The sequence below is a fragment of the Natrix helvetica genome (genome assembly GCF_964273705.1).
Source record: "Natrix helvetica genome assembly, chromosome: 2".
Lineage (NCBI taxonomy): Eukaryota > Metazoa > Chordata > Lepidosauria > Squamata > Natricidae > Natrix > Natrix helvetica.
In genome coordinates, this window is record NC_138552.1 from 293,198,076 (window position 1) to 293,216,112 (window position 18,037).

The 18,037-nt window shown below is 43.0% G+C and overlaps 1 protein-coding gene across 1 annotated transcript in view; it reads right to left on the reverse strand.

The window, feature by feature from the left end:
- Positions 1-52: 52 nt before the first annotated feature.
- Positions 53-18,037, reverse strand: part of YPEL2 (yippee like 2) — an 81,088-nt gene continuing 63,103 nt past the window's right edge. The window contains exons 4-5 of the mRNA XM_081945516.1: positions 16,054-16,162; positions 53-6,085 (exon numbers count right to left, since the gene is read on the reverse strand). Coding sequence (XP_081801642.1) covers positions 5,996-6,085; positions 16,054-16,162 — 199 coding nt within the window. The 3' untranslated portion in view covers positions 53-5,995. The remainder of the gene's footprint in view (positions 6,086-16,053; positions 16,163-18,037) is intronic.

Consider the following 18,037-nt stretch of genomic DNA (forward strand, 5'->3'; position numbering starts at 1 on the left):
TCCCATCCTCGTCGCCAGTGTTAGATCGGGTAATGGACAGGCACACACAGGCTTAATGATAACCACAGTTCTTTATTAAGTACAACAAGTGAGAACCATCCAGCGAAGGTTGAGTCTGACAGCAGCCCTTTTATAGGGAGCTGTCAGACCCTTCGACCAATAGGATTAAACCTCTGTTCCCACCGGAACAGCGGACCTTGGTGAAAAGCACTGCAGTTCAAACAAGTATCTAACAATAATAATAGTAATCTTTGCCTGCACAAGTATTATTATGCAGCGTTTATTTATTTTTTAAGTTAAAAACCATTCCTTTTTTTCTCCCCTAACATCTTTCCAACTCTCTATTTCTTTGAAAAAATATTTATTTTTTTAAAGTACAATTCCTGAACGTTTACACAAGGTTGTATTCCGCTTCTCCAAACAGAAAAACAGATTGCTTTAGCCAAAAATGGATCTCAGATAGAAGCAGAAAAATGGTGATTCATCATCCACCCATGAAATGATGCTACGAAATGTATATTTAGCGCACTAATTATCTCGGGCCCAAAACGCACATCTCCCTGAACAACGCTTGCCATGATTGCATTTCGAAAGGGGGGGTGCATTTGCATGTGTGTGTGTGTGTACCACAAAGTGTGAAGTCAACAGGGAGGAAGAGGGGAGTGTGTTTTCTCTGTCACTAACCACAACACGGACGCACAGCGCAATTAGGTTAGCTGGTGTTGTTGGTCCACTTTGTATTTTATCAAAAGTCAGACACTTTGGAAAGAAAATAAAAATAAAGCATGTGTTTTGGTAGTGTGATGAAAGAGAGATGATTTACTGGGATGCAAAAAAGGTTTTTATTGGGATTTAGGGACTGGGAAATGGTCCTGTAGAAAGAAGGACATTCCAAAACTTTTATTTCCTTTTGCTCTTTCTGTATTTTATGCAACAGTTCGACCCAGCTGAAATTTTACTGGGGCAAAGTTTTAATCATGTAGGTCTAGAAATTCTATTCTGGAGACCACCAAAGGAACAGGGCCAAAGGGGACCGAAGAGAAGGCAGAATCTACTTCCCTTCGTCCCCAAATCGAAGAACCAGGATTGCTAACGCCTATTCAGACCGGTTTCTGATCCAAAACAAACAAAGTAGAAATACAGAAAGCTGGTTTACGCCAATGCAGTCAGTGCGACAATTTGTGTTGCCTTGCTACAAAATGCCTGCGTGTGGGAAAACCCGTTCGGGGAGAAAACACAGTTCTATTCTAGTTATTTCTCAAGCGTGGTCGCTTTAAGAGGGATGGACTTCGACTCCCAGAATTCTCCCTGCTGGCTGGGGAATTCTGGGAGTTGAAGTCCAGACACATCTTAAAGGGGCCAAGCTTGGAGGAAAAAAACTGTATGAGGCTGACAAAGAGTTTTGTAAACAGCTCCTTGGTAATAAAACACCACACAAATCACAAACAGGCTAGGATGACAACAAGACTCATTCACAGCTTAGTGGGTTTTTGTACATGGTGGCAGCCGTGAGGAGGACAAAAATGAAAGGGGAAAACAGACTCTTTGGCTTGGATCGAGATGCTGGGAAAACCTGTAGAATTTCTCCTTGTCCAGGGCAGAAAGCTGCCACGGGACTCCCTTTTCTCCAACCTGTTTGCCGTAAAAATATTGCAGTAAAAATAACAACATCGCAGCACGTTCTTTCACCGCAATACATTGCAATAAACACAAGAACAAAAACTCATAATCAAATAAATAACAGTCGCTTGCATTAGCCTGTAAATTAAAAGTTTTTATACTGCCAGCTGGGAGCCCTGAGGAAAAAAGACACTATGGGCTAAGAAAAGAATCAATTAAAGCATCCCAGAGTCCTAACGTATCTATTGAAAGTTGGGTTTTTTTCAAAGTTGGCCCTTTTAAGGGGCGTGGACTCCAACTCCCAGAATTCCGCAGCCAGCATGGGGAATTCTGGGAGCTGAAGTCCACTCCCCTTAAAGGTTCCACGTTTGAAAAACACAGTATTTAAAGGGAAAAGAAAAAGAAAATGATTTGAGGCGACTCTACAATGCACTTCTCCGCTATGAACAGTGTCACGAGAGTTTTGGGATCTACCGGCCCAAATTTTTTATCATTTGGGTCTATTGCAAAAAGGGGACATCACGCCGAAACAGCAAGTTTGATCAGAAGACACACCGGTGCATGTCACCCAAATTGTCTTCATCCTCTTAACCGGCTTGCCACCTCAGGAACAGCAAAGGACACCATCCCGTCACCAGTGGAGAATGTAGGACTCTAACCCTAACCCTAACCTTCTCCTTCTCCTCTACCTGAACTGAAGAATGAGCTAGAACTCAAGTCTGGAAGCATCCAACTTTCCAAATGTCTGAACGGCTCCTCTTATAAAACCTGGATTAGAAATTCATATCCTAGGCTGACCTGTATGACTGATGGTTGGGGCTGCACCATTGGAGATATCTTGGAGGCCTTCAAGGTAAGACCGATGGAGGAATTTTAGATGGTTGCACACCATTTTTTGGAGGGTGGTGCAAACATGATCCCGGTGAAGAAATCTAACCTTTTCCTCAAATCAATAAGCAACCTCCACTCAACCCAAATCGGCCTTTCAAAACAGAACCGGACGCAGTGCGTCAAAATCACAGTCGTAGATAAGAAGTCCACCTCACCATGTCAGAAGCTGAAGGATACTACAATTTTTAAGGATTGTCCTCTATCCCAGGATTTCACAGGATCTCGGCAACTTTTGGGTGTTTCTCAAACTTGGCGACTTGAAGATGGGTGGACTTCAACTCCCAGGATTTCCCAGCTAACTCTGGCTGCGGAGTTCTGGGAGTTGAAGTCCACCCATCTTAAAGCTGCAGAAACTGAGAAATACCTGCACTTTCCAGATCAGGAAGATCAAGAATTGAGGTTAAGAGCTAGGCTGTGGTACTACTGGTGTCTACCCCAAAACACAACTGTGCTTGAGATGTTGGTTTTCCACTGTTTCAAATCACAACGACCAAAGGAACGTGCACGGAGATTCTGCAATTTGGGTATATTTTCCTGCAAATGTTCTTGAACATTTGATCATGAGCCCTGGAGATTCTGAATTTTGTTGAAATTAAAGCTGTTTTGTAGCTCCAGGCTCTGAGATGCAAAACCGTGGTGATATTTAATGTTAGCTTAGGCTTATCTGTAGTTAGGCCCAGCTGTGGCCAGCTGATAATGTCCTTGGAAACAATTCAGTCTCTGTCCCTGTCTAATTCCTACCGAAGTTGTGACAGATTAGATCTTCTATATATTCTATTTCTCAAATTTTAATCAGGAATGCCTCTTGGGACCTAAACTTGCATTCGTTTTTTAAAATTATTATAATTTTGCAGGGAGTCCAGGAATGCAGACAGATATTCTTTTTGCTCCTCTTGGAAAATAGGACTGGCTGAGAATTAGCAAATTGTTCAAAGTCACACAATGAGTCTTATATCTGTTTGAACCCATAACTCCTTAATTCTCGACCATCTACTGTACCATATTCTCGATTATTGTTTCCATATTCCTTCTCTGACAGTAATGTGGACTAGAAACCTCCTTGAAGTTCCATGCTTTAAATCAGTGTTTTGCAACCTTGGCTATTTGAAGATGTATGGACTTCAACTCCCAGAATTCTACATGCTGGCTGGGGAATTCTGGGAGTTGAAGTCAACAGGTCTTCAAGAGTACCAAGTTTGAGAAACACTGACGTAGGGATTCAGGGTTAAATAATCTACCCCTTGCTAAGAACCTACTTTATCTCTTGCCAAATATGGAATCTTTTTCTCTCTCTATGGGCTGCTTTGTGTCCTACAGAGGAGCCCACACAGAACAATTTCCACCCCTTACCCAAATGAAATTGAATGAAAGTAAAAAGCAGGAGGGGAGGGGGGATATAATAACCGAAAGAGGTTAAAGTCAATGCCATTCGAACTAAACCTGCATTACGTGTCAGGCCGAAGGGCGGAAAAAGTTCACACCCTTATTGACCGATCCTATAAAATGCAACGGAGAGGAATTGGAGGGCTTTGGAGGGAGGGGGAGGACAGAGACACAGCCCTAGACATTTTTCCAAGGTCCTTCAGCCTCCCATTTGACCTCAAGGCTCTCCTTGAACCCGAAAGGAGTGCCTTCCAGGAATGCTCTCCCCTAGATAAACCCGTTTGCAGACTTAGTTCAATCCAGATTTATCTCCTGCAAAAGCTGGAGGGACAATTAAATCCTTAGCTAGGTCAGTGGGGCAAGGATGCCTTTTAATCCACCCGGTGATACCTGTCAGGGGAGGATTTTTTCCCCCAGCTTTGCAACCTGAGAATAAACGGGATCGCTTTCAGACAAGCTTCTGCACCTCAAAAGATCCGATCCAACAAAGGAAGACAATGCTCAACCTTCTGTCCAAGTCCTCTTCAGATCATCAAAGCGGGCGGTGGTGTTAAGAGAAGATGGAGAGGCTAGCGACAGGAATGGCTGCCCTGCTCCCTCTTATAAAGTTACTTATTCTATTTATTTTTCTCAACACAGAGAACCCAGTGCAAAAAGGACTTTCCGATCAAGCCTGGTGATTCCTGATCTTTAGCGGAAGCGACCTCCTCTCTTGGATTCACTGTTGGTGACCCCACCCAATTTGTTATTGTCATTTGCAAGGAAGACCCTCGACAAAGTAGGAAGTCCAGAGACCCTAAACCACCAGAGCAAAACTTCTGGAAGGCCACCGAGGGGAAAGGTGGTGGCTGGGATGCAGGAAGAGGGAACAAACAGAAATGAAGGAATGGATGGAATCACCAACTGATGGTCTACAGGTCCTCCTGGTTGACTCAAACTTGAACACGTTCAAGGCTCTGAAATATTTCCGCACAATGTCACGGCCAAAACCTGCTCCTGGGTGAGAAGACATTCTAAAAAACTGACAAGACAAGAACATTAAGCTTTGGGTCTCCAACATCAACATCTACACCTCCCACAGCAGGCATTGCTAGGACAGCCGTAAATAGGCATCAAGTGACTCCTGCCTCCATCTCTACGTTCACCTTGCATCGCTCTTTCTCCCGGGCCTTTTTTCCTTTTGACACAATCTGTGCATCCTTGAGGAACCTCAATGATGCTAGATGACAGTCCAAACCAACAACAACAACAACCCCGAGATAATCAAGCTTATCTCTGCAGAGTTTTGGGGAGGGCTAATTCTCTAGAAACCAAAGGATGTTAAAAACATCCCTTTTCAATCGATATTTTCCTCTTTCTTTTCAACAAGCTCAGCGTAAAAGACAAGATCAAGAAAAGCCACCTGAGATCCAAGGAGACACAGGTAGCTGCTTGGAGAATACTAGAATTAGCTAGCCTAAAATTAGGAGGCGTACAATATATTTTTTTGGAGACGCAGAGAAAAAGACAGGCATGAGGTATATATATTATTTTTACAGTCCGCGAGTTTCAAGCCATGGTTTGCCAGGATTTAAAAGGACAAAGGGGTCGAGCGAAATTCCGACCCATTCCCTCTCATCTGCCCCACACCCCAAATCACTGATTTCCCCCCCTCAGGAGTCATAAACCTTGACTTCAGCCCCCTCCCCTCCCCAAAAGGCAACAATCCGTTTCTACTGAGTCCTGTTTAACAGTTTGGCATTGGGCTCATCCCTTGATTTTTGTCGTTGTTTTAAAAAAAAAAAACCAAAAAGAAGAAGAAACACAACGCAACACAATGCCAGAACGGTGAAAGAGGAAGACCAGAAGGCGCTAACTCGAGGTTGGACTCACAAACGGATACGGAAAGCAAAGAGACACGGGGCGGGGGGGGGATCAGCCGGTCGCCGGTTCAGGATGGCAGAGAGGGGTGTGTGAGGAAGCGTGTCTCAGGACAACGACGAAGCTGCCGGATGCGTGGAACCCAGCGAGTGCCGATCGCTTGCTCGTTCTCGGAGATTAAATGTCCAGTCGGAAGAGTGAACCCTCGCGTGGATCAGTCGTCATTCTTTCCGGCGGCGGTTCAATCCCAGCCGTTATCTTTGATCATATGAGCTAATTCAATGATGTATTTGCCTTCTTTATATTTCTGACTGCTTTCAAAAGCGTGTTCCTTTGAAACAACGACAACAACAAAAAAGCCAGTTATAACATGAATAATCAAATATACGCTTTCTTTACGATACGTTTCTGGTAAAGTCCCCAAACAGGAATATTTCAGGTTTTAAGTCTTTATGTTGTTGTATCATCCTTTTTAGCCACGTATGTATTTTAGACCAATATTTTCTCGCTTCTACACATGTCCACTACATATGATAGTCCGTGTCAGGTGTCTGATGGCATTTTCAACATTTAGTCGATCTATCCTTGAACATTTTCACCAATCTTGCTGGCGGCAAATGCCATCTATAAAACATCTTACACATATATTCAGAATGTAATAGAGACATAAATATTATATATATATACATACATACATACATACATACATACATACATACATACATACATACATATACTGCATTCAGTTTTGGCCGCCACAATGTAGAAAAGACTCTAGAAAGAGTGCAGAGAAGAGCAACAAAGAGGATTAGGGGACTGGAGACTAAAACATATGAAGAACAGTTGCAGGAACTGGGGATGTCCAGTTTAATGAAAAGAAGGACTAGGGGAGACAGGAGAGCAGCCTTCTAATATCTCAGGGTTGCCACAAAGGAGAGGGAGTCAAACTATTCTCCAAAGCATCTGAGGGCAGAACAAGAAGCAATGGGTGGAAACTAATCAAGGAGAGAAGCAACTTAGAACTGAGGAGAAATTTCCTGACAGTCAGAACAATTAATCAGTGGAAAAGAAATTGCCTCCAGAAGTTGTGAATGCCCCAACACTGGAAGTCTATAAGAAGATGCTGGATAGCCATTTGTCTGAAATGGTATAGGGTTTCCTGCCTAGCAGGGGGTTGGACTAGAAGACCTCCAAGGTCCCTTCCAACTCTGCTATTGTATTGTAATTGCACATTTATTCAAAATCCAATTTAAAAACCTTTTTAGTTAAGGTTAATTCAACAGAATTGTTGAACATGATCCAGTGATACCAGGTTTTCAAAGTCTGATAGTCATTTATCAAGAACCTTAGTAACTAGTAACTTAGTAAACTCAGTAAAATTTAGTAACTACTACACTGTTCAGTAAGTTCTTAATGTGATGGATGGGCTTGATGAAGTGATACCAGTTTCCCAATGTCTGGTTTTAACTCAGCAGGAGTCTTAAATCACCACGTGGACTAGAAGACCTCCAAGGTCCCTTCCAACTCTGCTATTGTATTGTATTGTATAAAGAGGAATATTTATAAGACACTATGTTGTAGAATGGAAAACCCGAAATTAGAAAAAAGAAATACCAATAACGGAAAGCTGTAAAAGTGTAATTGTGATTTTAATGTTTGGAAAATGTTGAATAAAAATATAAATTAAAAAAAACACTTTACAAACATTTACAAAAAAAACATTTTGTATTTGCACAAAATTGGAAAAGCGAAGAGATTCCTACAGAGGAGAATGTGATTAGGAAAATATTAGAATATGCAGATATGAACAGATTAACACCGGCAATCAAAGAGAAAGAACAAACTGATTATTATATTATATGGGAAGCATTTTATCAATGGTTAGAGAATAAATATAAAAATTAGAAGTAAAACTAGCTGTGTTTAAATGTATTAATTAGAATTAATATAGCTGATAAGAGTTAAATAAATTAAGAAGAGGATTGTTATAATGTCAAACATGTAGGATATCGGCGTTAAGTTGGAATAGATAAATAATGAATATGATTGTAAAACTTAACTGTTATTGCACAAAATATTTGTACCCAGGCCACATACAGTTTAATGGACTATTTGTATTAAGATAAAATAAAAACTTGTAAAAGCAGCAACAAAAAAGACATTAACAAAATCTGGAAGGGAGGCGTGTGGTTTACAATAATACAATAGTAGAGTTGGAAGGGACCTTGGAGGCCTTCTAGTCCAACCCCCTGCTAGGCAGGAAACCCTATATCGTTTCAGGCAAATGGCTATCCAACATCTTCTTAAAGACTTAAAAGACGTTTTGAGAGAGTTACGTTCAAACTTTGCTTAAAACATTAATGAGGTAAACTCAAAGGCGCTTTTGTCAAAAGGCAACTGGACTGTTTTTTTCTTTTCCCTGAAGGATTTTGGTCTTAAAGTTCCTTGATCTAAAACAGTGTTTTCAAACATGGCAATGTTAAGATGTGTAGACTTCAATTCCCAGAGTTCTGGAGTTGAAGTCCACACATCTTAATGGTGTAAGTTTGAAACAAAAAAAACCCCTGATGCATCCTCCTTTTCCAATTTCCAATCTCCTACCAAACGGGACGATGATGGCACCATAAACTCTTCCCCTTGTGTATGTGTGTGGCAGTGTCACACCCAGAGGAGGGGTGTATTTGCATCGTGACTCTCTTTAGGATTAAGAAGAAATTTCCTAGAACCAAGTAGAAAATTCCTGATAGTTAGAACAATGAATCAGTGGAACGACTTGCCTCCAGAGGTTGTGAATTCTCCAACACTGGGAGTTTTTAAGAAGATGTTGGACAACCATTTGTCTGAATTGGTACTATAGGGTTTCATGCCGGAGCAGGGGGTTGGACTAGAAGACCTCCAAGGTCCCTTCCAACTCTGCAATTCTATTCTATTCTATCATATTCTATCCTATCCTATCCTATCCTATCCTATCACCATGTTGTTTGTATCTTTACAATTTATATTGATTTATTTGTTCCTAGTACGATTTGATCGCTTATTAGTAACCTATGACTATCACTAAGTGTTGTATCTTAGGATTCTTGATGAATGTATCTTGTCTTTTTATGTACACTGAGAGCATCTGCACCAAAGACAGATTCCTTGTGTGTCCAATCACATTCGGCCAATAAAGAATTCTATTCTATTCTATTCTATTCTATTCTATTCTATTCTATTCTATTCTATTATTCTTGATTAATATATTTTATTCTCCTTATGTACACTGAGAGCATCTGTACCAAAGACAGATTCCTTGTGTGTCCAATCACATTCGGCCAATAAAGAATTCTATTCTATTCTATTCTATTCTATTCTTTTATTCTTGATTAATATATTTTATTCTCCTTATGTACACTGAGAGCATCTGCACCAAAGACGAATTCCTTGTGTGTCCAATCACACTTGGCCAATAAAGAATTCTATTCTATTCTATTCTATTCTATTCTATTCTATTCTATTCTATTCTATTATTCTTGATGAATGTAGTTTATTCTCCTTACGTACACTGAGAGCATATGCACCAAAGACAAATTTCTTGTGTGTCCAATTACATTTGGCCAATAAAGAATTCTATTCTATTCTATTCTATTCTATTCTATTCTATTCTATTCTATTCTATTGTTTCATTCCATTCCATTCTTCCTATCCTAATTCTTGTTCCTATCCTATTCTTATTCCTATCTTTCTTATTCCTATCCTTATTCCTATTCTATTCTTATTCTTACTCTCTTATTCTTATCCTCTTATTCCTATTCCTATTCCTTTCTGGTTTCAATAAAGATAAAAAATACAAATATCGGAGACTTGAACGTCAAGATGGTTCTTGAATCGAGAACGTTGGGTGTATTGCTTTTGTTTTGATCGAGGTTGCTTTTCATTCCCGCTCCGCTGTTCTTGTCTATCGATTGCGCCTCTCCCTGAGACGCATCAATCGAGGGCACGCTATAAATATTTGAATTGAATAATGAATGAATTATCGGAGTGAAATTCCAGGGCCTTGCTGTAATTCTAAGCATTGGTTTTTATTTTCTGCGTTCTAAAGAGAAGGATGGATCACTTCTTAGAATGGAAAGAGCTGTTATTCGCCAGATTTTGGCCCAAGACCCCATGGCATCCAGTTATGGCTTTACAGGTAGTCCTCGGCTTACAACAGTTTGTTTAGTGACCATTCCAAGTTACAACAGAACTGAAAAAAAGTGACTTATGACCGTTTTTCACAGATACGATGGTTGCAAGAGCCCTGTGGTCAGGTGATCAAAATTTGGATGCTTGGCAACTGACATGTAATTATGACGGTTGAAGTGCCTTGGGGCCATGGGATCACCTTTGGTAACCTTCTGACAGTGGAAAGCCCGATTCACTTAACAACCGTGTGACCAACTTAACCATAGCAGCAATTCACTTAACAACTGGGTCAAGAAAGGTCATAAAATGGGGGGGGGACTCACTTAATGGTCTTGCTGAGCAATAGAAATGTTGGCCTTGATTGTGGTCGTAAATCTGAGTGGCGTGGTGGCCTGGAGGTGGAGCTCTCACCTCACAATCAGGCGGCTGTGAGTTCGATCCTAAGTACAGGCAGATATTTCTCTCTCTGGGCACAATGAAAATATATCTGCTGAGCAAAACTCCGCCCTGGGGACAGGAAGGGCATCTGGCCAGTAAATACTCTGCTAGCTTCATTCAGTTGTCCAGACTTCACCCCACAAGGGATTATGGGGTCGTTAAACAAAGGGATGATGACTAAACGAACTGTCATTAGAGTGGTGAGGTGGCCTTGAGGTGGAGCTCTCACACAATCGGTGAGGCTGTGAGTTCGATCCTAGGTAGAGGCAGATATTTCTCTCTCTCTGGGCACTATGAGAATATGTATCTGCTGAACAAAACTCCGCACTGGCAACAGGAAGGGCATCTGGCCAGTAAAACACTCAGCTCCTTCGGTTGCCCAGACTCCACCCCCAAGGGATTATGGCGTCATTAAAAGATGATGATGAAGATTGTGGTTGTAAGTCGAGGACTACTTATAGCGTAGCAAAGGAGTAGCTCGCTAGAGTTTCCACAGAAGCGAGGCGCTCGTGTCTCAAAACACTTTGCTTAGTGTGAAAAGCCACAGACGTAAATAGTGAGAATGACACATTTTCTTAAAATATCACAGGTCTAAAGTACACACATTGTACTGTTTGAAAGAATTTGTTCTGCAGAAATCCAGAAGGACAGTTATAAACTTGTTTTTTAAAAGTAGTCTTCGACTTACAACCGATTGTTTAGCAACTGTTTGAAATTACGACACCTTCCCGCCCAAAAGCTACTTACGACCTGCAGGTAATCCTCGACTTACGATCATAATTGAGCCCAAAATTTCTGCTGGTAAGTGAAACATTTGTTACGTGAATTCCCCCTCCCCCTTTTATGACCTTTTTTGGCCATGGTTGTTAAGTGAATCACTTCAGTTGTTGAGTTAGTAACACAGTTGTTAAGTGAATCTGGCTTCCCCATTGACTTTGCTTGTCAGGTGGTTATAAAAGTTGGTCACATGACTTTGGGTCATAAAATATCAACCAATTGCCCCGAAGGTCTCAAATATGATGTCATAAATACGAGTCAGTTGCCAAGCAACCCGATTTTGATCACGTGACCGTAGGGATGCTGCAATGGTCATAAGTTGAAAAACGATCTGAAGTCACTTTTTTCAGTGCCGTTGTAACTTTGAACGGTCACTAAAGGAACTGTTGTATGTCGAGGATGTTCTGACCCAGCCTTAGCAGAAGCAAGAAACAGCCTCCTTGTCACGAAAAAACCCTCTTGTGAATTAATAGCATCCACCCACCGAAAAGCCCAGGCAATAGTCCTTCAAGGAGTTAACTGCAGTACAGACCTTATCAGTTCCTTAAGATAACTACAAGGCCGAAAGTCTGTAAACTTAAGTTCTGGCAAGCGGTCTTTGATGCACAAAACACCATGAGCAAAATCTTCAGAAATATGAACTGTTGTCTCCTACGACAACCACTACCCTTTCCTTTTATTTATTCCCCAGCCAGGGAGGAGCCATTCAGCATCTACATGTGCTTCGCTTCCTGAGTCTATTCCTTGTCCTCCATTGTTCTCCTCTCCTAACAGCTCTGCACATATGTGCATCTGGAACAGGTCCCGGCTGTTCTTCCTCCTCACTTATCTCAGCCTCCAAAGGCAACCGCTTCTCCGGTGGCTGGGAAATGTTGGACGGCCCTGGTTCTATCTCTGCATCCGACACAGAGCATCCATCAGAGTCTTTCCCAGACCCCAGAACTGGTCCAAGTACCTCCCCAATCTCCCCATTGTCTGAGTCTGCTACCAGCTCTGCTGGCAGCTGGTGGGCCACAACAGAGGACTCTCTGTATTATAAAAGTTATGATGGTTGCGATTGTGTTTGGGGCATTTGACAATCACCCCACTTTGTGGTTTGCAGTGTTTCATGATCACATGACCACGATTTGTGATTTCCCCGCCCCCCCAGTTTCTTGTGTTTAGAGTTGAATCACTTTATGACCCCAGGGTTCACTTAACAATTGCCACATTCATTTAATGACCGCTGCATTCATTTACTTAATGACTGCCACGTCTGCTTAACAACCAACGCAAAAAAGTTTTTTAAAAAAGAGAAGAGCCAGGTCGCATGATGTCTCGACTTATGACCAGAATTCCAAGCTCAATTATGGTTATAAATTAAGGACTATTTGTAAAGTACCAGATATGTACTACAGGTAATCCTCGACTTAGGACCACAATTTTCTGATGTTAAGTGAGACATTTGTGAAATGAATTTTGCCCCATTTTACGACCCTTCTGGTGACCGTTGTTAAGTGAATCATTGCAGTGGACATGTTAGTAACTTGGGTTATTCAGTGAATTTGGCTTCCCTTTTGACTTTGCTGGTCAGAAGGTCGCAAATATATATAAACTCTGGAGAAAAATATTGTGGGGGGTAAGACACCCCTAACACCCCTCGGCGTGTGTGTTCCGTTAAGATACAGCCTGTTGTGCCTTAAAATGACTTCTACTGTACTGCCATAAAATGGCTTCTACTGTACAGCGCAGTGGAGTTGCCATAGTAACAGCTTCACAATACTCCACAAGGAAGCTCCCTCAAGTAAGGGGGAAAATCCAACATTACAAATTACATTTGGTCCGGACATTTTCCCCCAATCAATCAATAAATAAATACCAGGGCAACGCCAGGTTATTGGCTAGGATCCAATAAAACGATTATTGAAGGAATCTACATAATAATAATAATAACAACAACAACAACAACAACAACAACAATAATAATAATAATAATAATAATAATAAACTTTAATTTATAGACCGCACCCTTTCCTAAACAGGACTCGGGGCGGTGTACAGACATATTAAAACAATGTAAATACAAAAATATAGGTAGATATACATAAATAGACAGAGGAGGTAGGTTATACACTGTACAATAGATTAAAATTCAAATATAAATTAAAATTACCCTTAAAAATTACCCCAAAATAAGGTGTTTGCCAGGAGGTTGAAGGTGGGACTATAAATCAGCCAGGCCAGCTAATTGGAACAGGTGGGTCTTAAGTTTCTGTCGGAAGGAGCGGAGGTCGGTAGCAATTCTAATATCGGGGGGGAGGTCATTCCAGGGGGTTGGGCCCATCACAGAGAAGGCTCTACTCCTGGGCGCCGCCCGTTGGCATTGCTTGGTGGACGGCACCCGGAGGAGTCCCTCCCTGTGGGAACGAATTGGTCGCAGGGATGTATGAGGTGAGATGCGATCCCGCAGGTAACTAGGTCCCATGCCATGAAGCGCTTTGAAGATGGTGATCAACACCTTGAAACACACCCGAAAAACCACAGGCAGCCAGTGCAGCTCGTGCAGGAGTGGTGTTATATGGGAGTACCTGGTCCTCCCCATGATAGCCCGCGCGGCCGCATTCTGAACTAGCTGTAGTCTTCGGGTGCATCTCAAGGGGAGCCCCATGTAGAGAGCGTTGCAGTAGTCCAGGCGAGACGTCACCAGCGCATGAGTGACTGTGCGTAGGGCGTCCTGGTCCAATAGGGGGCGCAATTGGCGCACCAGGCGAACCTGGTGGAACGCCCCCCTCGCCACGGCTGCCACATGGTAATCCATCGACAGCCGGGCATCGAGGAGGACGCCCAAATTGCGCGCCCGCTCCACGGGGCAGTTGTTCGCCCCCTATGGCCAGCGATGGAGTCCACTGGTTGAACCGGGCCACCGGTAGCCACAGCCACTCCGTCTTGGAGGGGTTGAGTCTGAGTCTGTTGTCCCCCATCCAGACCCGAACGGCTTCCACGCACCGGGACATCATTTCGACGGCCTCGTTGGGGTGGTTTGGGGTGGAGATGTACAGCTGTGTGTCATCAGCGTACAGGTGGTATCCAACCCCAAAACCACGGATGATCTCACCCAGCGGCTTCATGTATGTGTTGAACAGGAGGGGCGAGAGGACCGACCCCTGTGGCACCCCACAAGTGAGCGGCCTCAGGGTCGACCTCTGCTCCCCTGCCAACACACATTGCGTCCGGTCGGAGCGGTAGGAGCACTTGCCTTAAGAGTTTTGTTAGTTATGGGTGTATTACTTGGAACCCTGACATTAACTTTGAATGGTCATTAAATGGACAGTTGTAAGTCGAGGACTATCAGTATTTTATCTTTTAACCTTTAATTTTTCTTCGTGTGATGAGCGTGTGTTTCTCCCAAGCACACTGAAACTCGGTTACTGATGCTTGACCCTCTGCCTCTCCTCCTTCTCTATGACCTTTCCTTCCATTGCCTGCTTTTAGTATCATCTAAAATGCTTAATAATATTACATCGCTTCTGCCATTAAGCTTATTCAGGAGGATGGCCTGCAGCTCCCTGGAAGCATTCAGAAAAAATTAAGTGCAGGAAGTCCTCGACTTACAACGGTTCAATTTAGTGACCGTTCAAAGTTACAACGGCGCTGAAAAAAAGTGACTTAGGACCGTTTTTCTCACTTTACAACCATGGCAGCATCCCCATGGTCAACGTGATCAAAATTCAGGTGGCAACTGGCTCATATTTATGACGGTTGCAGCGTCCTGGGGTCGTGTGATTCACTTTTGCGACCTTCTGACAAGCAAAGTCAATGGGGAAGCCTGATTCACTTAACAACCGGGGTTACAAACCTATCCGTGATTCATTTAACAACTGTGGCAAGAAAAGTCGAATACTGGGGCAAACGCACTTAGCAAATGTTTCACTTAGCCACCTCAATTTTGGGCTCAATTGTGGTCGTAACTTGAGGACTATGTGGTTTATGATGGTTACAATGTCCTGGGGGGGAGGGGGCTGTCATGTGATCTCCTTTTAGGGACCTTCTGACAAGCAAAGTCAACAGGGAAACCAGATTAAAATTTACACAATCGTGTTACTAACTTAACAATTGCAAGGATTCACGTAACAAAATGTTCACTTAGCAACATACCCGTGTTTCCCCCAAAACAGGACAGGATCTTATTTTCTTTTGACCCCCGAAATAAGCGCTTGGTCTTATTTTTGGGGAGGCCTTATTATTTTTGAGGTGCAGGAGGCCCCTTAACCTCAGCCCATGCCCCGTGGATCAGCTGATCCAGAGAGGGCCAGAGGTTCTGTCTCTGTTCCGTGTGGATGGCAGGTGCATGTGTGATACGTGGGCAGTGGTGGTTTGCAGGCGGTACGTACCAGTACGGGCCTGCCAGGAGCACCAAATACCGTTCTGGTACGGTGCTCTGGAGGGCACACCCGCCCGCCCACCCGAGCTCCTTACCGGTCTTTTAAGTCTTCGTCGCCTCCGTGCACGGTGCGTACAGCACCTCCGCTCCGTTCCGCTGCTGGATTGTTGCAGAGGCTCGTGGAGGCACTAAGACGCATGCATGCAATGCAGGCGTCCATGTGGATGCCGCTGGGCCCGTTTCAACCATCCAGAACCCACCACTGTGCGTGGGGCATGTCCCCCCCACTTCCGCCTCCCAGGAAGTGGCGGGGACCAGCTGTGCATGTGAAAATAAGCATGAGGGCTTATTTTCAGGGGAGGGCTTATTTTAGCGCATTGTGCTTATTGTCCGGGGAGATCTTATTTTCGGGGAAATAAGGGAAATTGTGTGCTCAATTGTGGTTGTAACTCGAGGACTACCTGCAACGACTCCCTGCAGGTTGAAAGCGGGGGTTTTCAGGGGAAAAAAATATGTTCGGTCCTTGATATCAGAATAAGAAGCAAGCCGTCACCACTCACATATTTCCAACCAAGCGTGGTTTTGCAGTTTTCACAGTAAATATCAGCTACAGCGTGAAGTCCCGTTAGCAGAATTCGCTCCTCTGCAGGACCGCAGCCCACGTTGACTCTGCGGGTGACAAGGGGATGGGAAGAGGGAGAAAAAGCTTAATTTCACTGAAGCAGCAAGTTGTTAACTTCGTCACAGATTGCCAAGTATTACCAACAAACCGATTTTGTTGTATTGATTTTGTACAATAAAGACTATACTAACTATATTCCAGAGCAGTGTTTCTCCAACCTGATCCCTTTAAGAAGTGTGGACTTCAACTCCCAGAATTCCCCAGCCAGTGTGGACTTCAACTCCCAGAATTCCCCAGCCAGCCATGCTGGCTGGGGAATTCTGGGAGTTGAAGTCCACACTGGCTGGGGAATTCTGGGAGTTGAAGTCCACACTTCTTAAAGTCACCAAGGTTAATAAAAAAACACTCCTCCGGGGGTATACATTACAGAAATATTAAAAACAAAGTCAGTTTTAAAGACATGTTTCACAAATTGTACACTTGAGTTTTTACAAATTCATGTGAAATATTAATAAGGCTTTAGGAAGCCTTAGTAAGGCCACAGCTGGAATCCTGCATCCAGTTTTGGTCCCCACATGACAGAAAAGATGTTGTGACCTTGGGATAAAGTGCAGAGAAGAGCAACCAAGATGATTAAAGGCCTGGAGACAAAAACATATGCAGAAAGTTGCCAGACTGGGTTTGGCCAGTCTAAAGAAAAGAAGGATTTGGGGGGACGTAATGGTGCCAGTATTTGAGGGGTACCACAAAGAAGAAAAAAAAAGGGGGGGGGGTCAACTTATTCTTAACTTTAAGCCATGGGGAAACTTCAACTCCCAGAATTCCTTACTCAGTGTGACTAGAATTCTGGGAACTGAGGTCCACATATCTTAAAGTTGCAAAGTTTGAGAAACACTCAGCTTATCAAGATTTCCATCGTAGAAAAAAGACAACGGTATTCTGTTCTATAGGCCTTCATTCAAATAATAGAAAACTACATTTCCCCCATTTTTTTAAAAAAAAAATACCCCAAAAATCCACACACTTCTATGAGGATCTAGACTCATTCAAACCAGCATTTCAACTAACTGGGTTTTTGACAAGATGCAATGAATGGAAACTAATCAAGGAAGCGAACCAACCTAGAAATAAGGAAAAATTTCTGTGACAGTCAGAATAGTTAACCAGTGGAATAGCTTGGCTCCAGAAGTTGTAAATGCTCCATCATTGGAGGTTATCAAAAGCAGACTGGATAACCATTTGACCAGGATACTATAAGGTCTCCTGCCTTGGACAAGGGGTTGGACTAGAAGACCTCTGAGGCCTTTTCCAGACCTATGATTGTGTTCCATTTTTGTATCCTAATTAGTTTAATGAAAAGAAGGACTAGGGGAGACATGGTAGCAGTCTTCCGATATCTCAGGGGTTGCCACAAAGAAGAGGGAGTCAAGCTACTCTCCAAGGCACCTGAGGGTAGAAGAAGAAGCAATGGGTGGAAACTAATCAAGGAGAGAAGCAACCTGGAACTTCATGACTGTTAGAACAATTAACGAGTGGAACCACTTGCCTCCAGAACTTGTGAATTTTCCAACACTGGAGGTTTTTAAGAAGAGATAGGACAATCATTTGTCTGAAATGGTGAAGGGTTTCCTGCTTGAGCAGGGGGTTGGACTAGAAGACCTCCAAAGTCCCTTCCATTATTCTGTTATTCTCCTGCTTGAGCAGAGGGTTGGACTAGAAGACCTCCAAAGTCCTTTCCATTATTCTGTTATTCTCCTGCTTGAGCAGAGGGTTGGACTAGAAGACCTCCAAAGTCCCTTCCATTATTCTGTTATTCTCCTGCTTGAGCAGGGGGTTGGACTAGAAGACCTCCAAAGTCCCTTCCATTATTCTGTTATTCTCCTGCTTGAGCAGGGGGTTAGACTAGAAGACCTTCAACTTCC